At 38.6% G+C, this 27,844-nt stretch overlaps 1 protein-coding gene and 1 long non-coding RNA gene across 2 annotated transcripts in view; both read left to right on the top strand.

Moving 5' to 3' along the window:
* Positions 1 to 27,844, top strand: part of LOC148593157 (uncharacterized) — a 263,837-nt gene that overhangs the window by 5,837 nt on the left and 230,156 nt on the right. The window lies entirely within an intron of this gene.
* The window catches only part of RFX3 (regulatory factor X3), a 98,096-nt gene that overhangs the window by 41,121 nt on the left and 29,131 nt on the right, over positions 1 to 27,844 (top strand). The window contains exons 2-4 of the mRNA XM_088532007.1: positions 9,984 to 10,108; positions 19,280 to 19,377; positions 27,276 to 27,534. Coding sequence (XP_088388133.1) covers positions 9,992 to 10,108; positions 19,280 to 19,377; positions 27,276 to 27,534 — 474 coding nt within the window. The 5' untranslated portion in view covers positions 9,984 to 9,991. The remainder of the gene's footprint in view (positions 1 to 9,983; positions 10,109 to 19,279; positions 19,378 to 27,275; positions 27,535 to 27,844) is intronic.

Here is a 27,844-nt window from a genome sequence, read left to right as displayed (position 1 = left end):
TCTTATTTTTCAGCATCGTCTTAAATATCTCTATCGCGGAGTCTTTTTTAAATAGTAACAGAGTGGTGAACATTATATTTCTTTAGCAGCTTGTGTAAAGGCTAGCTTGAAAATTCTCTTGCCTGATGAGTCTGTAATTTCTGAAACCTGTGCCACCTGACATAGAGTCATAGAATCACAGAATGCTTAAGGTTGGAAGGGACCTCTAGGGGTCATCTAGTCCAACCCCCCTGCACACGCAGGGTCACCTAGAGCACGTGGCACAGGACTGCGTCCAAGCGGGTTTGGAAGATCTCCAGAGAAGGAGACATAAATGGCATAGAAGCCCCATTATATTAGAACTTGTATTCTCCTTTATACCAAAGGCCCAAGCATGCTTGCTTATTGTGTATGCGGCTATTAAGATACATATAACATCAGTGTTGTGGTCAGAAAAATGTTGCACATCCACCACATCTGCCTGATGTTGCACATCCATCTCCACCACAGTAAAGCATTCTTTCAAAGAACCTCCTTGCCAGTTTGTGTAAGCTTTAAGCGTCCAGGTTTGCAGATCAGGTTGTTTCTGGCTTCTGCTAGGGCAGCAGTTTGCCTTTTAGCAGCTTCACACAGGCATTTATATTGCCGAAGCTTCCTGCCTCCTAAGGAACATAATAAATGTCTTTTCATACAGAAATATATGATGGTATAGGTATCTCTGTAACACACCTTTGCTCCACACATGTAGGAAATGGAACATTGGGCCATCAGTTTTATCTAACTTTATTCAGTTCATTCATCTTCAATAACAGCATGAGGGATGTCAGTCACATTTCCCTAGCCTTTTTTTTTTTTTTTTTCTGGTGTGTGTCTGTTTCCATTTGATTGCTGCAGGCCTGGACAGGAACATTTCTATCTTCTGTCTTTTCAGTCGGTCAGCTGAGGCTTTTATAAAGGACACTTTTATAAAGACACAGTTTTATAAGGACACTGATTTAAGAATAAAGAAACAGCCGTAGCACGAGCTTGAACTCATGATGGCCTTATGAGTCCTTGAGCATCAAGGCCTTCCAGTCCTCAAAAGCAGTGGGCAGAACCCCCAGCTCCACCTGCCTTCTCTGTGTGCAAGTTATCCCCAAATACGGCTTCTGCCCCGTGCCTGAGTCTTCTGCCTTGCATGGTCTTTGAACATGGCATGTCTGAACATGGGCTCAGTCTCTCAGAATCCCAGAGTGGTTGAGGTTGGCAGGGACCTCTAGAGATCATCCAGTCCAACCCCCTGCTCCAGCAGGGACACCCAGAGCACGTGGCACAGGGTGGCATCCAGGTGGGTTTGGAAGATCTCCAGAGAAGGAGACTCCACAGCCTCTCTGGGCAGCCTGTGCCAGGGCTCTGGCACCCTCACAGGAAAGAAGTTCTTCCTCACATGGAGACAGAACTGCCTGTGTTTCGACTCGCTCGCATTACCCCTCGTCCTGTCACTGGCCACCGTGAAGAACCTGGTCCCATCTTCCCATTCTCCTGTCAGGTGCTTGCACAAATTGATCAGATCTCCTCTCAGTCTTCTCCTCTCCAGGCTAAACAGGCCCAGCTCGCTTAATCTTTCCTCATATGATAGATGCTCCAGGCCTTTCATCATCCTCGTTCCTCTACATTGGACCAATGGATAAAGTGTATCTCTATGTGAACAAAATAGGTGCTTCTACTTAGATGTGCGCTCTCTTCTGTGTCCGTTCATAGAGAAACACACACTTAAATGTAGAAACCCCCCGTATATTAGCCTCCGGAGCGCATGCTTCCTGAGAAGAGCGCTCCCCCATTGCAGGGAGCGGGCCTGTTGGCCGGGGTGCTGGACACGGGGCGGCTACGTGGGCGCCAGCCCCGCGCAGGCAGCGCGAGGTCTTCCTGAGCACGTCTGCCCTGCGCGCGCCGGGCAGGGGGCAAGCTGGGGAGCGGGAGCCTGATGGCAGGAGAATGGGGCCATTTCTGTATCCTTTGTGCCTCGCTCATATAAGCGGTATATTTGGGCACCCGGCTTAATGTTCGTATCTCGTTTGGCATATATTCCTCTTCCAGAGCGGAGGAAAGTAAGCAATAGAATAAAGTGGGTTTGCGGAGATACTGGATCTCAACAGGTTGCTGCGTTACGAGTGTAAACACTGTTATGTTTGTTGATTCTATTCTTTATGACTCATTTTAAAAGGTACAGTGTTGCGTAGCATATGGTGATTTTTTAAAGTGAATCTCTACCTGGCATAGTAAACAACAACCTTTATAGAAAAGTTTAGATAATGCAAATATAATTTTCCTGCTTAAAGTAAGGGATAAAATTATGACTGTCTTTCTTCCCCGTACTGTTTACTGTATTCATTTATAATGCGGTGAAGTGTGAGACAGATTACTGTGGGTTATACTGCTTTTCCTGAAAAATCAAGGAAGATCAACACACAGGTAGTTCGGAAGAGCTAGCACTTATGTGTACACTGGAAAATGCATGGTTCTAATATTGAAGCAGCTTGCACGTTGTTACCAAGTTTACGGGAAATGCAGAATAACAGTTTGTTTAATGTTATCTTTCCAGTCCTTGGCACCATGCCTTCACTAGTAACTCTTACCATATTGTTGCTGACATTTAGAAGTTTAAAGAAGAATATTCTGCATCCTCCATTGCTATAAATTGTGGAACTGAAGCATCTATCTTAGGTTTTTTTTTGTTTTTGTTTTTTTTTTCATATATTTGTTCATTTTTATGTGTTTTTCTTCCTGATTGAAAAGCAAAACTTGTTGAAAATGCTTTTTTTCCCTGGTACATTTTGTTTCAAGACAGCTTGCTTTGGAAATATTTCATAACTTTAGGGTAGAACTGTGTCAGATATGGACATGCATGCTGTTAATTTCATCACTTGCCTAGCACTTCTAAAATGCACACAAAATTGTGCACATGAAGTAAAATCATAAATTTAATGTTACCTGTTTGTATACGTGTTAGAAGAATCAGACCTTGTGATAGATGGTTGATTTCAATTTTGACTTATTCAACCTAGCAACTTGAATGTAATTTGGAAATATCTGGGGGCACTGATTTTTTATTTAATAGTGTTCTTGACCTTTCATTTGATAAAATTTAGCATATAAATCTTAGGTTTAAATATTCTGTATTCTGTAAGTAGAAAGGGTTCTGCTTGGAATATTTTAATAACTAATTAATAGGAGGCAATTTATAAAATAATTATTTATGATTTAGTTTTAGGTTTCACTTTAACATCTTAACACATATATAACTGTTTCAGTTTATGTTTTAAGTCCTATATTACAGGGATGTAATCTTATTATTTCTGCACTGAAATAGTAGTTATTTTTTAATATTATAACACTCTTTGCAACAGCTGATGTTCGTTGTGGAATGTAAAAACAAATAGTTGCATATTTTAATGCATTTTTTTTGTTCTGCAAGCAAAGTTTAAGAAAAACAGCTTTGCCACGTGTATCTTAGACAGGAGACTTCAGGCGCCTCTTTTTTACCTGAACATACTTGATCTGTTTAGGTGATAATTATGTAATATTTCTTTTGAATGTGCCATCACTAGGTCTGGTAAATCTGGTAAATTCTGAATATTCCTTTTTGATAAAAGATGTAGTTCAGAGCTATCCACATTTCAGAAGCCAAAAGAGAAAATACGGACTAGAATTTTCCTTTCAAAGAACAGAACAACCATATGTTTAAAGGTCTGAGGTGGACAGATGTTATGTGAAAGCAGTCCTCTCTAGGGTAGAAAACTTTCCTTCAGGAACTTTGGAAACCGGGGAAAATGTGGAGAGAAATGGGATGGGGAAGAAGAGAAAAACATTGATTCTGGTAAATATGGTAAAACTGGAATGCAGTTCTTTTTGTGTTTTCTTATAGAAGATGTGTACAGAGTTACTTGTTTGTAAGTCGGGAAGACATTTTTGTTTGACAGCATATTTTCTTACAGCATGAGTTCTCCTGGTACTGTAGATTTATCGAATTTACGCTTCACAAGGGAACTTCTGTTTTTCCTGCAGTGCTTGAATGCAGTGCTTGAATGCAAATATGATTAATAAGTAGGATTGACATTTCAGCTGTGAATTAACGTATAGATTTGGTTAGTAGTAGGCATATTCATTATAAATTACTTAATTTATAGAAAAGTGGGGAAAAGTGGGGAAAACCCACTTTTGTAGCCGTGATATAGTAAATGTTCTCTATGTATTGATTGTGCTCAGCTATTAAATATAGCTGCAAAAGCTGAATTGGTTCATGTGCTTCAGCTGTAATATTTGAGCATGGTTGTTTAAAAGCATGGATAATTATGTGAGGTCTCAAACTAAGACAAGATTTGCTTTGCAATCAAGTAATTCTTCATGTAATGTGCACTATTTGTATGCTTTTGTTGAACCTTGGTTAAACTGCCTGGTACCCATCCTGCTTGGGAAGGAGCTGTGACCAAGTGGTCTCAAGAGATCCCTTCCAACTAGAACTATTTCGTGTTTCTGTGATTTATCTCTGAATGCTAAATGAGTGAATAGTTGGTAGGAGTTAGGGCTTTTTAGTTCTTTATGAAAAATATCCTTATAAATCTATACTAAAATCCATATTGATTTGCTTTGTAAGTAAAGTACCCACTATTTGTTATCTCTGGGAGATTAAATTAATTTACTGACTGAAATATGAGCGAAATTGGAGACTTGAAATTTTATCTCTATAAGAATTAAATTTTCATTTTTTCACTGCAACTCCATACTTATTCCTTTGTATGATACAAGTCCCAAGTGTTCTCATGAGTTTATTAACTCTCTTTTTGTGTGTAAGGAAAACAGCAGAGTAGAACCAGGGCAATTTCTGGAAAAGAAGATCCAAGGAATAAAGCCTTCTTTCGGACCAGAATCCATGAGAAAAAAATGTAGTAGGAATCAAACAACTGCTTTTCATCATGGCAGTGGGCCTAGTAGTGGAAAGCTGTGAGGTTCTGAGCAGTGAACGAACAAACAATTCTCTGTCTCTGCTGGCTGGAGACAGGAAACTATTTTGCTGTAATCCAGTGAAGCAAAGTGAATGGACAGTATATTACCAGGGCAGTTACATGATCTGCAAAGCATACCGAGTAAGTTATTTCAGAAGCCCTACCAGCTTTTTCTGACCTCGCTCTTAGTATTTCTACCTGTCAGCTCATGGAGAAATTGGAGATCTCTTTCTGTGCTTGTCTTTTTCATCTTTTCTTTGTGCAAATGTTGCACAGATGCAAACTGTCATTTCTATCCCTTTTCTTGTTGGAGAATTTCGGACCTTCAGAAACTTCCTTTTTTAATTATCCTGTTGCAAACCTGAATTTCCTGTGTCTGCATTTGAATTTTCTATTCTACTATTCTTTTTGTGTACAGCCGTAGTGCATCAAATGCAAACAGCCTTTTAAAGTCCAGTAGAGTCTAGATCCAAAGTCTTCTCAACTTCTCTTACAGTTTGGTTGTCCTTCATTCTCCCTTAAACAAACACATCAGCTGCTTCTGCACTTTCTCTATAGAAGTCCCTAAATGTCAGTAAAGCTGCCTGTAAAAATGCCCAGAAGTGCATCATTCCAGATTTTCTGATAAAATATCCTCTCTTCTGCTGCCTAGAAAATAGCAATGGATAAGTGTTGCAATGACTAATGAACCTGAACATAGGTAAATGTGATATCCCATAAATAGCAATTTACTGTCTTTTTCTCCCAAGATGTTAGATAAGTTAAGGATCTATGAGATATTAATAGAATGTTGTTAGCATGCTTTATGAGGTTGTATTAATAATTCTAGGCATCCTGCTTGACTTTCTATAACTTTTTCAGTCAAAATCGAACTGCTAGGCTTTGCTAAGGTATTTGAAAGTTATAATTATTTTGCTACAGCATCAAGCATCATCTTACTATTCAGAAGGGATAACCCATTAAGAACAGAGTGGCAGGATGGAATTTTCTTCATAATTCTACAATGAAGTGCCTTTCAGTTGTGATTTCCTGACTAGATACAGAATTTGTTAATGCAGTTATTAATCCGTATTTGAATAGCTCTATCGTATCAAAAAATATGTGAAGAAAAACTGCAGGAAGGAAGGCTAGATGTATACTGCCTGTACAGGATTATTTCTGTCACTTATGCAAATGCAATCTGGCATTGAAGTAGATTCAGATTTTCTTTAAAAATATCTTTTAAAAATTTGTTTTAAAAAACAAAATCTATTTTTGAACATATTTTTGTGCTGCAGGCGTTTTGTTAAAGGAGTGTGTGTGAGCCTGATACTAGTGACACAAAAGCAAAAAAAAGCTCACATGAAAACCACTCTGTAGATCGTGTCGTGATTAACCCTAAACATGTTTTTTTCTTTGATCTCTTCCAGAGATTTCCTAAGCTAGGGAATGTGAGAATTGTTGACTAATATGGTCCTTAGGTCATACAATCAATAATCTCCTTGCTAAGACCTTTCTTTTGTTTTTAATAGCTTTCTTCAAGTGAGTAACCAGGAGTTACCACTTGTATTGGTCCCTTCCCATTTATATCTCTCTGCTTCTCCTTTCTGGTGTGCTGTTATTGGACAGTTGTGCTATTGGAAATGAGATGTGAAGGCAGTGAATCAACATTTTTTTTATGTGTTTGTGTAACACGTTATGTTGCCAGAAATTCTAAATGAGCGTATTAGTGATTTGTCATTACAAATAGATAAGATCTTAAGATCAGCTTTTAATTGTGGCTATTAAAAACATGTAATTACTGCATGTGAACAAGATCTTGTTCACTTTACCTTCTGGAATGTTTTATTAACCATTCTCAAGGAGAAAAAAAGAAATTTCCTGTGGCACTTGGAAGTAAATTGCAGACTTTCATGTTGAATCAAAACCTGCTACGTTATTCAGTGTGGACCATAAAGCATATGCATTTGAACCAAACTTTGCAAATTCTAGCAGCTTAGAAATAGTAAATGAGTTCAGGATGAAGTGGTCCAATAATAAAATAAACAGTAACTATTAGAGTGTTTTACCACAATGTTTTTTGATAAGTGATTACATTTGACTCTTAAAATATTTAGCCTAGTATTTCAATCACAGAAAGCAGAAAGAGCACGCAGTCTTTAGAAAGCTTAACAGACAACAATAAATTGCATGGGATGTGCAGAAAAAGGGCAATTCTCATCTTCCCTGTTTGGCATGAGTCCTGTCCATTAGACTGAAGAAACACTAACCGGGTCGCGGGCAGCAGCTGGCTCCGGGCAATATTCTTGTCCTACTCGGCGGGGTTAATTAGCTGTCTTCCAGAATGTGGCCTGTTTAGCTTCACGTTCGCATGATTAAGCTAGCGGGGGCCATGCAAAGCAACACCATTAACAGGCGGGTGTGTCCGGCTGCTTAATTAGCCAGAATAAAGAGGTTCTTTGTCAGACACGCATCTGTTGCTTGCAATACACCTGACAGTCCCATTAGGAAAGGGTGATGGGTGGTTTTTTTCTTCTTTTTCTGTTTTTTTTTTTCTTTTTCCTGCTGTAATACGCAGTTCTCCCACATATATGCAAGCATCAGGAAAAAAATCATTTCAAAAGACTTTATTAAGATTATGAAAATGTGTTCATGTAACTAGTCGATATAATTTGATGTGGTGTGAAAGAATTTTGCTGACTGCCTCATGAACATCGTGCTACAGCAGCTCCTAGTGAATAGGAAGATAGCAAAAGCTGACTTTAAGGCATGTTATATGGCCTTATATTTAGGAACAATCTATAATCTGCAATGAATTGCATTTAGGATAGGGATTCAGAGCCAAAGCAACCTAAACGCTTTTGAATAAATTGATGCTAAGTTGTTATGTTTATTTATGCTCAGGGAGTACTGCTGGCAAGGTTTGTATTCTCTAGACAAACTTTACCTGTCCTAGATGGCCTACTGATGAAGCAACCTACAGAGCAATCAATTATCCTACCTTATTATTAGTACAAGTGTACAGATGCATTGTACCTTTAAATTTAGGATGGTTTAAGACCAAGTTTATAGTTTGATAGTTCCTTAGTGACTCACAGGTTATTTACGGTGAAGATATCCTCCGCTCCTAAAAAGAAGCTGTTCCCTTTTATGACAGGGTTAACAAGTTGTCACGCTAACAGAATGTCGTCAACCTGGCACGACTGCCACGAGCACCTGAACGTACCGTGTGCCTGGCTCAGGCTTGGGCGCGGGGCTCCGGCTTCAGGAGCATCTTGGGTTGCTGCTGTTACAGTTGGGCACCGCGTCCCAGCTGCCACGTGGCGCTTTGCAGGTACGAGGTGAAAACCAACAGTGTCTTCCAGTCAAATTGCACCCGGCCAAAGGAGCGCTGCTCCTTCCTCAGCCGAGAGGCGTGTTTGCACCCTGCAGTGAGGGAAACAATGCCACTGAGCAGGAAATGCAAGTGGAAGTTAATGGGATAGGGTTACTGGTCATTTCCAAGTGTGCATATCCATAGGATTACATTGATGCTTTTTGAAAACATTTAAATTTTCATTTGGCAGAACTGGCCTAGCTTTGGCCAGGCCACACCACAGCTACACAACACTTTTATTTTCCATTTTGTTTTTCAGTATTTGTTTGTGAGCCGAGGTGCACAGGCTTTTATGTATCAAAATGAAAAATACACTTACCACAAACTATTTTTTCTAAATAATTTCAATATCAAGAAATTATGATTAATTGTCAGCTTTGCTATCTAAATATTCAGAAAACCTACCATAAAATCCTGGACTAAGTGACAGATCATTTACACACTAATTTTTAATAGCAAGTTCCACTGAAAGTAAATTGTTAATACTTAGTTTTTTTGTTATCAGTGACTTAGGTGCTGAGCCAGGACTGGGTCAGTCTTGGATCAATTTATTAAAAAGGTTATGTTTTTAAGGTATGAAACTAAAATATTCAACACATTAATAATGCATTAAGAGCACTGCCATTATCTGTGTCATTCTTATGTCTTGAGAAGAGCAGGAAGCATCCATCATGCCAGTAGCTTGCTTCTCTTTTTTGAAAGTATCAGATGCTGAAGATCTGGCAGCCACATACAGTTATTATTTTCACTGGTTCGTGAAATAATTTCACTGGTTTGCTTAAAAGAAATACCAACATATACTTCCAGATTTTCAATTAATTTTGGTTTGCATTCCAGTCAGTTATATTGACTGAGACCATATTGATGGGCTGACACCAATCGTATGAAGTTCAACAAGGTCCAGTGCCAGGTCCTGCACTGGGGTCACAAGCACCCCATGCAGCGCGACCGGCTGGAGAGCTGGGGGCAGAGAAGGCTCTGGGGGTGCTGGTGGACACGAGCCAGCAGCGCCCAGGGGGCCGAGGAGGCCGAGAGCTTCCCGGCTGGTGTCGGGAACAGCGTGGCCAGCAGGAGCAGGAGCAGGGCAGGGACTGCCCTCGGGGAAGGGCAGCGAAGCCGGTGCAGGGGCTGGAGCGCAGAGCTGCGGGAGCCGGGTTATTTAGTGGGCACAGGAGGAGGCTCCGGGGAGACCTGATCGCTCTCTGCAGCCACCTGAAAGGAGGCTGCAATGAGGCAGGGTCGGGCTCTTCTCCACAGTAACTACCCACAGGACAGGAGGAAATGGCCTCACGTTGTGCCAGGGAGGCTCAGCCTAGACCTTGGGAGGAATTTCTACATGGAAAGAGCGGTGAAGCCTTGGAACAGGCTGCCCAGGGAGGTGCTGGGGTCACCGTCCCTGGCAGTGCTCAGAAAACCTGAAGATGAGGCACTGGGGGACTTGGATTAGCAGGCACAGTGGGGATGGGTTAATGGCTGGACTCAATGATTTTGAAAGTTTTTTTCAACCATAATGAATCTGCGATTCTATATTAACATGTATTCTGTATAAAACTAAGGAATCCTGTAGTTCCCAGTATACACTTCCCATGAAGGCACAAATCATCTTCAGTTGTCTTTCTGAGAATAAGCTTTTATGTGCTAACCTTTTACATTTTAATTTTACTCAGAGTCCAAGATGCAGACACCAGAGACTGGGTCAGATACAGGTTCAACTGTGACTTTGCAGACGTCTGTGGCTGGCCAGGCGGCAGTGCCCACACAGGTAGTACAGCAAGTACCAGTTCAGCAACAGGTAGGTGGCTGGCACCTTTTTTTGGAGAAAAAAAAAATATGTGTTTATGGGAAGTATAGTTTTTCACAACGTACTGAATGGATCTTGTATAAGGTTGTTAAAGGAACAGTTTTGCTCCATTTTTATCAATTTTATTTTCCTGGAATTGAAATACCTACATAAAAAGGAAGACTGTTTTCAGGATCTGTTTCTCGAACTAGAGCATCTGGCAGGCATGGGAGGGTACCCATTCACAATTCTAACAGCAGATTATCATAGAGAAATAGCTCTTAGAAATTGGAGTAATAACTCTATGTAATAGCTCTTAGAAATTTACATTAACATTACTAAATATTTACATTTATTCCTTTTAAAATGTGAATAATGGACATGTATATGATATCATTGGCTCAATTCTCCTTTCATTTGCACTTCCAAAATAAGTAGAATGTAAATATAAAACTGAAAGCAATCTCTAGCCTTGATTCCTTGCAGATTCTTGTACAGTGCCAGAGAACCATTTGAGCTATGACAATATTTAATTGATAATGAGGATTTACCAGGAAATTAAGGATACTTCCTAAGTGCTATTGTAGTACGCAGCTCTGTAATGTGAGATGGCTTGTCAACCTATGCAGCACCTGTAACCTTTAGGGCTGGTGCCTGAAGAAAATGGAGGAAAAAATATGGAGATGGAAACAAGGACTGAATGTGAATGCCATGACTCCGCTCTAGGACTATTCCTTAGTACACAGAATTTAGCTGTCTAATAGGTACTCTGGGAGATGTCTGGGAGATTTTTTATCATCAAAAATTACCTCTGTGGTTTCAAAATATATAATATGAAAGCTGCACATAATTTATTTTATTTAAATTTAAGTTTTGTGATATGTTACTGTGACAGTGCAGCACTGTTCCCTAAATTAAATTTTCCAGCTTTCAGTCAAGTTTTGAGGTGAGATTTTATCCATGTCCTTTGTAATGCTATTCCAGAGTCTTTTCCATTTTACTAGTGACTCCTTCCTGATGTAAATATCGGGATATAGTGTTTCATAATTTAATTACTATAGCTTTTGCTATTATTTTCATCTATGCTTAGGATGTATGTTTGCTTTGAAAAAGAAAAAAACTCTAAAGCATTGAGTTAATGTCTGTCATTGTTTATTTGCTCAAAAATTCTTCCCAAGAATTATCTCAAATATTGTGTATTCACCTCAGTTTTTTTACATCTCTCTCGTAATTCACATGCTGATTAGGATAAGCCCTTTTCAATAGTACATTAGGCTTTAAGTGAAGCTTCCATGATCCATTCCACTAACCTTTTTTAGGAGATTTCTTCTGGCTAGTTCTTTTTAAACTTTTGCAAAGTTCTAGACTTTTTTTTTCTTTCTCTTTTATGAAACATAATCTGGATAATTTATCTTCTACTTATGTTCTTTTAAGATGACAGATGCTTATTTGATGTAGTTTATGTGTTTTGTAATTTGTTATTCCTATATTTTTGTGATAAAAGACGGCTATTTGGTAGTGCAATGCAGGTGTTTGTTTTAAGCAGATAGGATATTTTCATACAGCAGTCTGCTATTACCTGTTGAATTTGATCTGTATGAAGTACTGATAAGTGTGATGGATTCGAGACTGTTAACATATTAGTTGTTAGTGTGGTCTTTTATAAATATCTGCTCTATTTCTAAAATAATGATTAATAGTTATACGGCTTTGGTGTTTATAAATTTTACCTGTGCAAAGTTGTCATTTTTTTGAAACTTATCAGTTTCAGAATTATTAGTTTTCTGAAAACTTACAGCATGGATGAGACTCTTCATTTTTGCATGTAACTAATGAATTTATCTCTATCACCTACTGTTCAGTTCTTCAAGTTATTCTAGTTGTCTTTTATTAATGTCATGCTCATGACAAAGCACAGAAGTCCAGAGAACAGAAGCTATTTTTTTCACTGCTTCGTTAGGTCTTAATGACAACAGGAAGCTGGACATTTTGTATTAAAAAGCCCTGGTTGACCTTACCCCTCCTTTAGTGCTGTTGCTTCTGAGTATTCCATTCATTGAATATTCCATTTGTATTTTGGATTATTTTTCTCTGTGGTTATATTTGGTTGTATTTCTCTAGTAGAGTTTCGAGAATAGAAATCAGCTGTTGTGAAACAGCCACTGTTTCAGGAAGAAAACTTCAGATTCACCCAGCCAAGAAAGAGGATTTTGTTGCTATAATTTTTCTGGTTTGAAAGGGAAACAAGGATGTGGAAAAGCCAGTGCAGAAAGCATTGCGACATTGGAAACTCTCTATGAGGGAGAGAGTTGTTTAGAGAGAAAAGGATGCTGGAAAAAAGCAGGATCTGATCATAGGAAGAGAGAACTAAGACTGCAGGTGTGAATGTGGTATGCCAGCAGGAAATGTGATGAAGAACATGGATGGGAGAAGGACTTTCAATAGTGGGGAAATGAAAGGGATTGGCAGTGAAACTGTCACTGTTGAGGACATTGCAGGTGGAGTCTGTCCTGAAGATTTGCTGTGCTTAAGTTACATCTGCCTAAAATTGAAGTTTTACTTTATGTACATACTTTAGGAGCAGTCTATTTTCTCTATAAAAAAAAAAAAGAGAAAAAAACTATTTGAATAAAATCATTCTTCTGATGAGCGGAAGACATTACCATATCTGCAAGCTCAAGTGACCCATGTTAAAAGTGGGAAGAAAAGGTTTTAGAGAAACGATGTACAGAGCATGCTTTTGGGTTTTTTTCTGCTTATAAAATGTCAGCTGAATGTTAGCTACATCCAAAAGTATAGTTTATTAAAAGAGTAGAGCACCTCATGAGTTTTGCTGAATGCTAAGATTCAGAATCATTGTTTTTGAATAGACCAGGGTTTATCACAAGCCAAAAGTTATGTATTTTCACATTTATACATTTATATTGATTTATTAATAGGAGGAGAGAGGCATGTCCACATTTTTGTGGAACGAGGAGAGATGCACCTGATGTATGAGAGTAGTAATAATATGTTTTATTGACACGGGAGAGTGATTTAACAAGACTCAATGGCAAGGTACACTACTATTTATTGCACAGAGGACAGGGCCATACAGAATTGCCAAGGAGACCCTGCCATTGAGTCACGAGGTTCGGATTAGACCCCTTTGCTTTCTAAACTCCTTGGAGGAGTCTGGGTGCAGCTGGACCCAATCTTAGTCACCGACTTGGTCATCACTTTATGTCTAAGGGATTATGTGCACAATTATCCTGGATACAACTTAGGAAACTTTGCAAAGTTTTAGCATGGTATTGTCATTTCAGAAGGTTCTGTCACCAAAAAAGGACCTCTTGACCTTGAGGAGTGATCTTGGGGGCCTGCCTGCTCAAGGGGCGATCCAGGTGTGCAACTACATCCGTGCTAGAGTTCAACAGGCTCTTATCTTTATGGGATAAGGTGATTGATTTGTAGTCATATTTGCACAGCAGCTGGCTGGTGCATGCTCCATTAGCCCACGTCCCCCCAGAGTCCGTCCATCAGAATGACCCCAGTCAGCATGGAGCCACCATTGATGCTTATTGTCCGAGCTGAGGAAGAGATTGGGGATGCAGCCACCACGAGCAGGCACAAGCATCGTGCAAACAGGGCTACGTATGAAAACTCAGTCTCTGGCACGCCACCCCACGTATATAATAAAAAGTAGCCAGACTAAGGCCAAAAAGTCAGGAGCATAATTAAATGCCATTTTAACAGCCTGAGGAATTTTCCTAGGCTTCTGTTTCCTCAGATAGGAGGATTTTCCACACTTGCATATAGTAGCAAGCTTAAGACTTCAACATTAGCCTCACTTTGTAGTTTGTGCCATGGAAGGAGTGAAGCAGCAAAATTAAAAATAATTGCATAATCTCTTTTAAAAAGGTATATCCGTACATCAGAAGTTGAGCAAAACATATATGCATATTCTCCATAGACTATGTCCATAGCATTCAGAAAAAAGCATATCATTAAACTGGAGATGCATACGTCTGCTAATCAAAATTGCAGCTTAATGCAAAATCATGTTTAGCATATGAAAAACATAATCATGAACTGACATTAGTCATTATACCAGCATGAATATGCTAAGAATATTACAGCATGCGCTATTTATATGTTGCTTGCCAAAAGTAATCCAGACTAATTAAGGTGCAAAAATGATTTTTATCTCTGAAAACAGAAAAATGATGCATATCCAATTCATTTTGCACAGGCATTACAGGCAATTATATGTTCATCTTTTAATAGAGATTGAATATCCTTACTTATTTTACCCCTACTGCTCTACTGTTTCTTTAGCAATTTTAACATAAATACTCTTTATAAAAAACTAATATTTTCAATTTAGGGTTTTTTTTGATTAATTCTGTATTTCAATTGAAAGTTTGTATTCACTTAATTTTTATTGACTCTCATAGATAAAAATATTATTTACTTCTTCATTTGTTCCTTTGAGGTAGTCTGCTTGAGCATTTGTTTTGCTTTTTTATTTTTTTTTCTTCAGCTGGTAGTAATAATGAAATACATATATTGAAATTTCATTCTCTTTTTTTCTCCTGGAATATTTTAGCTGCTAACTTCTGATCCTACTCATAGAATCACTGAAACAAAGATGAATAAAAGATCTTCTGTTTGACCCTGTTTAATGTATTATTTCCTAGGCCAGTCTGTTAATTTCCTGTCCTTCACCCAGACAACAATTTCTATGAGTAGCCCACCAGTCCCCCCCCATAGTATACAAGTTTTTCATACTCTCATTTTGTAAGATATATTCCATTTTCTTTTCTGCTTTGAGCTTGAATATTCAATTCTTGCTTTTTGTACAAGGTTAATATCTTCTTCAAGGTCTCCAGTTTATGTTCTCCCCCCAAAACTAAAAAACATGGTTAATACATTTTCTTAAAATTAGAGTAGAAGGTGCTAGGAAAAATCATAAATAAACAAATAAACCAGAAGAGAAGAAAGACATAATCTTTTTTTTATTATTTTTTTATTTTTTCTCTAAAAATACAGATTTTAATGTGACTTTATTTTGTCCCAGGAAAATTATTCTTAAATAATTGTCCCCCATGAACCTTAAGAGATTTCAACTTAAATGGTGTTTAAGTCTCTTGTTTTCTTAGATGAAAAACTGTTACTTTCTCATAAAGGAAGAAAAATAAGGCAAAGAAAGTTATTATTGAAGAAACCGAAAAGTAAAAATTTCCATCATAAAGTCCACTTACCTAAATTATTTGATTGGAGAAACTATCTAACTACCTTAAGATAGAGATGAGAAGTATGCACTGCAGTACAATGTAGAGGCAATAAATTACTTTGGGCAGCACTAACAATCATAGCATTGCGGAATTTCAGAGAGGCTGAAGTTAAATAATCTATTTTATAAACTATCATTTTTTAATTACTATATTAAAAACTTAACGTAAATTAGTGTCCCTTTTATCTTGATCTAAATCGTTACAATCTACAAGAGAAGATAAGATGTTTTAGTTAACACTGTGCTCTAGCTGCTCTTAAGCTGTAGGATTTTTTTTTTTTTTTTTTTGAGGAATAACCCTAGACACCAGTACAGGCTGGGGACTGACCTTCTGGAGAGCAGCTCTGCAGAGAGGGACCTGGGTGTCATGGTGGACGACAAGTTGACCATGAGGCAGCAGTGTGCCCTCGTGGCCAAGAAGGGCAATGGGATCCTGGGGTACATTAAGAAGAGCATCCCCAGCAGGTCGAGGGAGGTGATCCTGCCCCTCTGCTCAGCCCTGGTGAGGCCGCATCTGGAGTATTGTGTCCAGTTCTGGGCTCCACAGTACAAGAGGGATGTGGAGCTGCTGGAGAGAGTCCAGCGCAGGGCTACAAGGATGATGAGGGGCCTGGAACATCTGCCTTATGAGGAGAGGCTGAGGGAGCTGGGCCTGTTCAGCCTGGAGAAGAGAAGGCTGAGAGGGGACCTGATCAGTGTCTAGAAGTACCTCAAGGGAGGCAGTGAGGAGGATGGTGCTGGCCTCTTTTCACTGGTGGCCACTGACAGAACTAGAGGAAATGGCCACAAACTGAAGCACCAAAAGTTCCACAGGAACTTAAGGAAAAAATTTCTTAACAGTGAGGGTGACAGAGCACTGGCACAGGCTGCCCAGAGAGGTTGTAGAGTCTCCTTCTCTGGAGATCTTCAAAACCCGCTTGGACGCAGTCCTGTGCCACGTGCTCTAGGTGACCCTGCGTGTGCAGGGGGGTTGGACTAGATGATCTCTAGAGGTCCCTGCCAACCCTAAGCGTTCTATGATTCTATGATTATTTTATTTACAGATTATGAGATAGTTCTTATAGTGGTAGGGCGATTTAGGCTTGTAAAGAATATGTGTAAACAATGATGGAAATTGCAATTCATTAATGAAAATTTTCATTTTTGCAGGTTTTGATATTTAGTAGTATGACAAATTGAACAAATCCTTTTGTTCAAAATCTGAAAATCAGCGTGTTTGGGGATTTTTCAGTTTTCTATATAATGACCACTGAGTTTTGATAAAATCTATACTACTTCTGGCAGTATCCTCTGAGTTCTGTAGTAAAGATCTTGCTCTTTGCTGTATTCACTGCTTTTGAAATGGTAACAGCCTGTATTGCCCAAGGAAAATGGCAGAACATAATAATTTGTATAGAATGGGAAGTGGCCTGCATTTACTGACAGAAGCTGTGCACAGAATGATATTCTGCTTTATCAGTACACCTGTGTTACAGAGGGAAAATGTCATTCCCTTTGTTAATAGAAAAGAGTGCTTTTTTTCTTTTTTTTTTTTTTCTCTCTGTATGCAGTGTATGCCAAGAGAGAATGAAATACAGTTTGTGAGAGGTTAGACAGGAATGTGCAGTTCCTGGGGACCCACATTATATGGAGGATGGCATCATGTGAACAATATCCCCCCAGCTGTACTGCTGGGCAGAAATTGGAATGTACCCATTAGACAGCAGGTGACAAATTACTGGGTTTAAGAATAAAGCCTGCTCTGAAGACTTTTTTCTCGCTGTACAAATTAAGAAGATCAGTTTGGTGCTCTTTAGCAGAGTGATTAACCGTGACTCCCTTTCTCCCATTGATTACAGGTTACAGAGCTTGAGTCGCACAGGAAGAAATAGCTTCAGAGACAGAGTTGAAATAATCATAGTCTGTTGCTTATGTATTTCACATATACATTTCCATCAGTTGTTCCATAACTAGACGGTTTTGTCACATATTAGCAAACTTGAATTTTAAGTGGTATTGGTTCCCAACATGCTAACCAGCATAACTTTCTTGTAGTGGATTTGGATCAGGCTCCTCTTGTGGAAATACTATTTAATATAATTTATGAGTTCAAATATGATTGAAATAAAACTAGTTTAACTCTTCAAAAAGATTTTGTGGAATACTGTTATTTATGTTATCTTTTTAATTCAGAAAATTGTTCTAAAGCATTGATTGTTGTCATAATCAGGACTTGCCTAAAATTCTGATGTGTAGAAAACTAAAACTGACAATTTAAGAACTGAATCTTCCTGTTAAAAAACTAAATATTACTCAGAGAGGAAGCACCACTGTATCTTAATAATTAGAAAACATCTTTAAAATACATTTTTCAAGTTGAGAAGTTGTAGTTCTGGCATGTATGTAATTTATGCAAATCAGAATGCAGAATGCAAATCAGAAAATGGTTGATTTTACTGTATGCTGTAACCATCAAATTGTGCATCTGTACTGTTGCTTAAGGGAAATATCTCATTTTCTATCAGCTAGAGTAGCTTCATTTCGTTTGTTCTTTTTTTTTTTTTTTTTTTTCAAGATTACATTTTAACCTCAACCTAAGAAATGGTTTCTATCAAAGTCTAATTTTCTTTCACAGTCTGAGCCACTATTATAAAAGAAAGAGTAGGAAAAAATATACTTATTTACATAACTTCATAAAACATAGTGTAGAGGGTGATAGTATTAAAATTAACATGTTCTTGAAGAGCTTTTGGAGGTGATGCATCAAATATTTGAGGCCCATACTCTTTTGGGGTTATAGTTATTATAGTTATAGTTGCTATAACCCTAAATGCATTATTAGGGCCAACTGTATCAAACTGCAGTTGTATTCCAACAAAATGTTTAAGAAAGGTAGTAGCCACTGAACTAAAAATTATATTAAATCTATTTAATAAATCTGTGCATCATTACTTCCCTGATCCAGTTCCTAAGGTAACACAGAGCACGTGTGTGAAGCCTCTAAGTCCTTGCACCTCCTGTAGATTCTGGACTGTTACAGGGCCAAAATATGGCTTCTTTAATGATGGCAGATGTAAAACATGAGATTCTCAATCTTTACTGTCACAAAGGCACAAAACTCTAATTTTCATGTGTCCTCTATGCTAAGACTTCATTGGAAACTTGTAGGTCCTGGAGCTGCCCTACATACTAATTGAGTCTACTAATGTGGCTAGTGATGATGATGGGCTTTTTAGAGGCTGGCATGCCCTCTCAACAAAATACTTGAAGACCGTCCATCCCTTACAGTTTCACTTAGGAAATAATGCTCTTTTATTGATATAAAAACTTCTTTTCTTGGAATATGCCTTAAGTAATGTTACTTCTGGAAAGGGATTATTACTGAGATTGGTGTTCTTGATCCTCTGTTGTACATTTGGGTCAAAGCATTACTGCGAAATGAACATTTTAACAATGTAATCTAATTATGACTGATTAACCCAGAGCTAAACTACTTCGATATCAACCATATTTTAAAGCTTTCTGTGGTACATTTAAGCTGTAGTTTTAAGTCTTGTAGACCTAAAATGAGATAAAAGCCATGGGCAACCAGCATATATATGGCCAAAAGAAACAAGCATATAGTTAAGCTTCTCTTCGTCCTTTTTATGCTTTCCAATTGTTTCCATCTCTGGTGCTGAAGACATCTACATTCCACAAGCATCCTCTGTGTTGGGACTCCAGTTGCCTACCATATTGCAAACGTTCAACACAGTATTGTGCAAGCACAATAGCCTTCTGTGCCATTGCTGTGCTGTGACACAGCATTCTCAGTTATTTATTAACTGTGGGAACAGAGCTGTCCCATACAGCTTTGAAACCATTCAGTGCACTGAAGCATTAGCCATTCCATCCATTCATTCCCACGTTTCTGGTGTTCCTGTTTGCAGGTACAGCAAGTGCAGACTGTGCAACAAGTACAGCACGTCTACCCAGCCCAGGTTCAGTATGTGGAAGGAAGTGACACAGTCTACACTAACGGAGCTATGTAAGTTGGTAAACCTTCAGAATGTGAGTGCTCACTAAAATGGGTAGCTAAATATACACTTTTGGTGACATCCTATCAGGCACAGGCTTGAAAGAAAAATGGTTGAATCAAAGATCTTTTATTGTTGTCATCTGAAAGAGTTTTTTGGGATAAAAAATTTAATTATATCACATTTATTGAAGAAGAAGGTTTGTTTAAAATGAATTCAAGTGATAAAGTTCAAGTGTTATTTGTACATTATTCTGTTGTTTGAAAATGAAAATCTTTGAAGGTTTTGGTAAATTTGGTCCACAGGACTAGCTTTCTCATAATGTAATGATCATAATTTGATTACTTTTCTCCCATTCTGGTTTACCTGTTTTCTTCTCATTTGTGAATCCTAAACATCTATTGTACATAGATATGGGAAATGGATAGGACTTCCCAATTATCAAGAATGACTTTTGACTAGTACCTAGATTAAGATACTGCAACTGAAAGTAATTTAGAAGATTGCTAATCTGTAGTCATTTGGATTGAGATTTTGTTTATAGAAAGTTGCTTTTGAATGAAGTTGTTTGTCGTAAGTTATTTTTGAAAAAAAATGATGAAAGACAACCAGCTGTTGATAAAGGAAAATGTTTTTTTCCCCACACTTTGGTAGGTTTTTTCTTCAGAAAGTTCTAGCACTTTCACTCTTCCATTTGGAAGCTTAAATCTAAACATCCACATTAACGCCGTGTGACTTTTATTGCAGTCTGTAAAATATTGCCTGATTTTCTTGAACACATTTTAAAACTAAAATACGTTGTTTTCTTAACTGTATTTAGATGTTAAGTAGATGTATGTAAGTAACCAAATTACCAAGGAAAATAGCAACTTCACTTAGCAGTCAGTGAAAGGAAAAAATCAGGCATAACTGTTAAAAAGATTGGGACTGTGATCAATTAGGCAGTGGGTGGTAGTCCTAATGCTTGAGGAAGTGCTTGAGAATGTGGGAACTGAATACCAATGTGTGGAAAAAAAGAAAATATGGTGACAAGTCTTATAAAAAGCCAAGATTTGTGGGCATCTGTGAAAAGGAGCTGCTAAAAAACTCTGAGAACGGATTAATATCTCAGTCTCTATACAAGAGGCTGTACAGAAATTTTTATGCCTCTAGTTTTGCTGGTATAGTTACTAGCAATTTGTTTTGTAGACAGTACTTCAAAAATAAGTGAAAGGAGGAGTTCACTGGCACAACATTGCATATATTACTTTTCATCGCATCTTGAGATGGTTGGTATCTTTATGAATGCATTACAGTTTATCTTTCTTGGGGTTAAGATATGTTAAATTTCAACACAAGTGAAGTTTGAGTTATGTAAGATTTTCTATGGAGAAAGCTTTCTAAAAAGAAAAGATTAACAAGTATTAATGGATTTTTCCCTAGATGGCAAAAGATAATTTGGAACTAATTATCAAAAAACTAATTATCTTCTTGTAGACCATTCTCCTGTGCTCTGACCTTTAGACACAGGCACACACTGGCTCCCGGGCCACTTGGTCAGCTTGCCAGCTGGTCCGGGTTGACGTTTGCTGGTGGTCACGCAGTCACTCACAGACCCGCACACGCTTCAGCTGCGAATCCAGGCGCAGGAGCTCTCTGACACGTGGTCTAACCCAGATGCTGGCATCTACTTCCACCTCTCCCCTGTGCCCGTTGCTGGCCTCACAAGAGACACAGGCCCTCTGACCCGTGGTTACTGGCTCTTCAGCCTCCACATGCATGAAAACACAAGAGAAAGCCCCTCATGCAGGAAAACAGTTTGTGCAGAAGTCTTGCACAATCCCCAAAGCTGATCCCCTGCTTCCCACAGTGTGTGTCTCATATGCCTCGGCAGTGACCCCTCTGTCAGGAGAGTGCTCTGGAGAGCCACCCTGTTGTTTCATCTTGCCTGGTCCAGGATTCTCCCCTGTACCACAGGGCTGACGGTCTCCTGGGACAGCCCTGGAGGAGCCGGGAGGGTGTCCACTCCTCCAAGCTGGTCGTTCCCCTCCCCACTGGTGACAGTGCCTCTGTGCACACGTGGGGAGGTGCTTACCGCACACCTGGCCACTTCCATTTACCACTTTTATCTTCCCATGTGAGCAGCTGGCACCCGCATTTTCTGCATTATATAGGACACAAAACTCTCTGATTGCTCAGTCCTGGTTAAAACAGAAATGAATATTGCTGACTGCTTAGAACCAGCCTTTACGTTTTCAGGATTTTGTGGAACCTGAGTTTGTTTGTTGGTTTCTGCAGAATGAGTTCATGGTATATCAAAGACACTCCTTCAGCCAGTGAGACTTATCCAGACTGTCTTTCTCCTCTCTGTGGAACAATAATTTACTAATGATTTACTAATCAATTTGTTTTTCAGAAAAAGTACATACAGAGAAATGCCACTTTTTTAGAACATACGCCTCTCTAGAAACTTTGGTTTTATTTGTGGGAACTGGGACCATTCTATATTTGTACTCAGGAGTTTTGAAGACTGTATATTATGAAATTATTTTTTTCCTGTATACATTTATACTTTATATTAAGAATGGAAAAATTTCATTTCTGTAAATACAAGCTATGGGATATATGCACTAGGCATTAGAATGACATTTATTTGACAGGTAAGCAAGATTGTAATTCTAGCTTGCTGACAGCTAGCTCTCTTCAGAGCATAAAGAGTTAGTTTCATATTTGCTATTTTTTATCTTTACATAAGTTACATTCTTTTTAAACAAATAGTATATTAATTTCCCCTCTTTTTATTTTGTCACTAGGCTAGCTGATTTTGAGCTATATCCGTGAGGTTTTGACTTTTTAGAATTTTCAGAGGTGACCCAAAATCTTATCATCTCCCTAACCTGCAATAGGCTGTGTTACCTTCTGCTATGATACAAAATATATGGGCCAACCTTCTTTTGTTAAAATATTTGGGCAACTGTCCAGGTACATCATTTTCTGCCCATCATAATGGAATCTGAAAGGCAGAACTCTTGCATCCTGACAAGTTCCTGATAGTGTGCTAAAGCCATATACTCTAGGAATTCTCTGTTTCACTCTCAGAAAAGATTAGCTTTGTAAATGATATGGTTAACTAGAGTCATCACTGGTTGGTCTGTTGGCTCATTTCTTTATGATTATGTGTTTGACTTATTTGATGACCATGCCTGAATCAAAAACATTCTTTCTAGCTCATGAAATGCTTTCATAAGGCAAATGGCAATAGCACTCTATCAATGGAATAAAAATTATGATAAGTCTGTAATCCATAATTAGGATGAAGACATTAATTCAGCCTACAGAGATCTCTACAATAAAAGTTACAGCATGTTTGACAAGTATTATTCTTTATTTCAGAACAAAGAACGCAGTAGCATTGGTTTAAATCCATACAGGTTAGCCACATAAGATGTACATTCAATATGTAGAAGGAAACAGTTACTTCATTTTTTTGATTGTAGCAGTGAGAAGTTTGTCAGGTTTCACAGTCTGTCATGTGTAATCGTTCTATTTTTATAGCACAATTCTTCCCACGGATTTCATATCATGGTTTAGCTACACTTAAAAGTAATTTGATTGTATTATAAATGAGAGCATAATGATAATACAAGGGGTGTAACCTACAACTTGTCATATATATCGTTAAAATAAGATTACTTGAGTGATGATATCTACATTTGTGTCTGGTTAGTAACACTTCAGCTTGTCAAGAATGTCACGCTATCTTTAAACAAAAATGTACTGTTGTTACAATGTACTACTGCTAACATGGCAGTTTTCAGTGGAAAAAGGAAGAATGTTATGCATACACTTAGATTAAGAAAGCAGGTGAGTATCCTGTATTAAGCATGAATTTGTTTCTTACATAAACTGTAAAATATTAATTCAAAATTAAATATGTTTCTGATAATCCAGTGAGGGAAAGAGATTGTTTTAAACTCCTGTAATTCCTTGTATCCAAGCAGAAGCCTGTATTCTCTACCTTCACCACCAATTTTTAAACTGCAATTTGTGTGGTTTATGTTGATATAAAACACTTTTTATGCAAACACAAGAATTCTTTGATACTCTACTTAAAAGTCTAATCAAAGAATTATTAACCATACAGTTAAAATTGTCACTCACATATTTTCTAATCCTTTTTCTGTGTTGTTATACTCACCTTTCCACTGTTCCCCTGCACACCAAAGTCAATAGCTTCCATCTCAGAGCGGATTACAGAAAGTTACCACTATTCTAGGTCCTTTGTCTGAAGAAGTATGATGGATACTAGGTCAAATTGTGGCTGTTTTTATGTTTTCTAGTGTGCTGTATACCTTGTTTGTACTTCAGTGGTTTGTATTTCCATGTTCCATCTCAATTTACTCAACATAGTACATTTGCTGGATGCTTCCCATACCCCTGATTATCTTCCCTGCGTTTGTTTTTTCTAGGATTCTATTCATAAATCATCCATTTTACATAGAATAACAAGTTGCTCTCACTCTTCATTTGCTAGAGAATGAAGGACATCGGTACGCCTGTAGCTGTACACGAACATAGTAAACTAAAATAAGCTGAAATAGTTTAGGTAACGTTGACCTGAACACTGAACAATTATTAGTGTAGCTAAGTTAAACCTCCAGGCAAGCCTACACAGGTCCAGACAGAAGAGGCCTAGCAAGCCCCAGTCTTCAGGCCAGACAGATTTATTACAGAGCCTGTGACTAACACTACTAATACAATATTTCTTGGACTATAGGTCTGCAGTGACTCACCATCAGAACTTTTAGAACTCTGTAGCTAACTTTGTTTTCCCATCCAGTAAGAATAACATACAGGTTTTAAGAGAGCAATTTCTAAGCATTCTCCTCAATTTTGATTTACTTAATCTGGTGACTTTACTGGTTTGCATGCTTTTCTTTTTAATGTTCTGCATGCTTTTCTTACAGTCATGCATTATTGTGTGCTTTAAGTACTTTATTTGCTTGTGGAAAAAAAAAATCACAGAATTCTGGATCAAGGTGGGAAGGGACCTTTGGAGTCCAACTGCCTTGCACAAACAGGGTCACTTAGAGCATGTTCTATTGCATCATGTCCAGGTAGAATTTGACAGGATCCCATCACCTCTCTGGTCAACCTGTGACAGTTCTTGCCACCCTCACAGTCAAGAGGCTTTTCCTGAAATTCAGACAGAATTTCCTGCGCTTCAGGTTGTGCCTGTTGCCTCTTGTCTTGTCACTGGCCATCTCTGAAAAGAGTCAAGCCTCTTGACACCCTTCCTTAAGGTATTTATACATGCTGACAAGATCCCTCTTACTCCTCTCTGCTCCAGGCTGAGCAGCCCCAGCGCTCTCTGCCTCTCCTTACAGCAGAGCGGCTCCAGGGCCCTCCCCAGCTTCGCAGCCCTGCGCTGGCCTCTCTCCAGTAGCTCCGTGTCCCTCTTGTCCCGGGGAGCCCAGGGCACGCACAGGACTCCAGACGTGGCCTCCCCAGGCTGAGCAGAGGGTCAGGGCCACCTCCCTCCCCCCGCTGGCGGCCCTCTTCCTCCTGCAGCCCAGGACACCACTGGCCTGGTGGCCACAAGGGCCCCTTGCTGCCTCCTGCTGGGTCTGTTGTCCCACAGGAGCCCCAGGGCCTCCTCTGCAGAGCTGCTCTCCAGCAGGTCACCCCAGTGTGTGCTGATGCCTGGGGTGGTTCCTCCCTCGGGGGAGGACCCTGCACTTGCCTCTGTTCAACCCCATGTTGGGGCTTCCTGTTTGCCCAACTCTCCAGCCTGTCCAGGTCCCTCTGAACGGCAGCCCAGTCCTGGGGTATCAGCCGCTGCTCCCAGTGTTGTGTTAACTGCCCTTTCATAGTCTGGGTTTGGACTCTGGTTATCTGCACTTTTTGCACATTTTGCACTTTTATTAAAGAAAAATTGGTTATAGGAAAGGATAACTTACTGTCAATGATTTTTATCATAGATTTATCAATCAAATGATTGTTTTATCAGTTCTCTGCCTCTACACCAATGCGAGAAACTGTTGTGGATGGAGGTTATTGCACTGAGAAGTCATCTATATTAAAAAGTTCTGAATCTATTTTGGTAACCAGGGTGGATTAGCAATGCCTGAATGAATATTTAGTCATAGGAGCAGATTTTTTGCGGAGAGGCAGGAAGATATATGCGACGGAGAGAGAGTGGTAATTTTTGTTTGACTGCTGTGTTATGTTCTGTTGTGTCAATGTTAGGTTTTGCAGTACTTAGCCACGCCTTGGAGCTGTAGCTATCCATTGGCTGCAATAAAACCTCCTCCTGATGTCAGAGGAAGGATTCTCTGTAGTTTCCAGAAGCTCTGTGTCAAACACAGGGATTTACTACATTTTTAGAGAAACTTCAGAATATGGTGGGAAAGAGATTATCTTGCCTTTCGTGCACAGACATTTTCGTACATGTTGTGGTAGCATAACATTCATCATGAGCATTACTTTGTAAATAAATAATAGTGAGTGATAGAAATTTCAACAAGACAGACATTTCTAAAACATGACTAAAACTCACATAAATCTATAGATAATATTTTCCAAGCAAATATAAATATGAGGAGGATGGCACAAAGAAAAACTGGGGCCACAATCAGCTCATGTAAATAGAGACATGGTGTGTTGGCAGGAGCACTGATTTATGCAGGTAAAAAGATCAGAGTCTTGACATTTTCATAGAACTGAAGAATAAAAGATGCTGGGATAAATCACTTGCCATGTGTGCACGTGCCCACTAAAAACTTAAGGGAGAATCACAAGAAGATACACTATTTCAGTATCACTATTTTTATTCGCTCCTTTTTGTTTCCCCAAAGTATTAGTGTTCTGAAGAGATAGAAGTGTCTCTAGAATTTAAGCTAAGTAAAATTATGTAAGTGTCTGTAATCACATACAAGACATTGTACCTAATTCAGACAGTAATGCAGAGTTTAATGGATTTAGAAGTTGTTTTGTGTTTTCACAGAATCAGAGAGCGGTTGAAGCTGGAAGGGACCTTTGGACCTTTTCTTCATATACCTGAATAGAATTTTATTTGTTATTTTCATATTACTCATATATATATATATATGTAAAATTTTTTATTGAAAGCTTGGTTTATCACCTTAAAGGCTTTCGATCACTACCTTTTTTTTTTTTTTTATCATCCCCTCTGGTCTTCGTTTTTGGTTACCAAAACTGGTTGAATTTTGTCTCAGTTCTAAGACTTTTTGCTGAGTTACAATTATTTTTGCATGTTATAACTTACACATCTCACTTGTTATTACCTGGCTGATCTGTGTTGCTAAAAGTTTGTTTAAGCATCTCTAATAATCACATAGCTGTGAGGAACAAGTTATAAGCCTGGTAGTTGGGTGAAAAGGAAGTGTGTATTTTTGTTGGAGTCTGACCCACTGGTGTACCCCGATGATTGCTCTTAAGACAGTGGTAAAGATTACCGTTATATATGGATAATTATACAGATATATATACAAGTGTTGAGATACAGTCAGCCCTTATTTAGAGACTACAGACGATATATGAATCATTAAAAGCAGACAAACTTTCCCTTCTCTTGGCTGACATTTGTATGTCCTTTGCAATTTTGCAGTACATACAGTGCAAAATATATGATATCTCACTAAAATTCATTATTTCACAATATGTCACATTTCTATTCTGTGCTTCTCTGGGGACTGACTTTTTTTCCATAAGTTTTAGCAGATAATTCATTTAACATTGAGTTAGTAAATTATTTATTCAGTGCTTCTAGATGGAGGCATTGATTGTTTGCCAACCTTATATAATTTGTTTATAGCTGTTGTACCTTATTTCTGGAATTACACTATATTCCCTCACCTAAATAAACAAGCCAAATAACTTATTTTCCTTTTATTTTCTTCTCCTGAAGCCGATCAACAACTTACCCTTACACAGAAACCCAGATGTACAGCCAAAACACCGGGGGGAATTATTTTGATACTCAAGGAAGTTCTGCCCAGGTGACGACAGTGGTGTCCTCTCACAGTATGGTGGGCACTGGTGGGATTCAGATGGGTGTCACAGGAGGACAGCTCATTAGCAGCTCAGGAGGAACCTACCTGATTGGCAATTCCATGGAAAATTCTGGTCATTCGGTGACGCATACAACGCGGGCCTCCCCAGCTACAGTAAGTATTTCAGACCTCTGTAAAATCTTTGGGGTTCATCACTAGGATGTCCTTGCGTGCTGACATATACTTCTGGAGACAGAATGTGTAGTGCTGTTATGTTGGCAGAATTACTGGTTGTGAGATAAACAATATATATGAGTAAGAAATAAAAATATTGTGAGAACTCAAATGTGAAGACCTTTGCTTTGAGAGCTTGAAGATATTTGCATTCTGTAGCTTAGCTTTATGCATACAAATAATGTCAGTGAATGCATTAATGATGCTCACATAAGAATAAGTTTGAGCTTGAGAGTTTGTAGAGCTGTGG

The sequence above is a fragment of the Tinamus guttatus genome, unplaced genomic scaffold (genome assembly GCF_059628265.1).
Source record: "Tinamus guttatus ecotype Peru unplaced genomic scaffold, ASM5962826v1 Tinamus_guttatus_pri_ptg000446l, whole genome shotgun sequence".
NCBI lineage: Eukaryota > Metazoa > Chordata > Aves > Tinamiformes > Tinamidae > Tinamus > Tinamus guttatus.
This window is presented reverse-complemented; position numbering and strand designations above follow the sequence as displayed.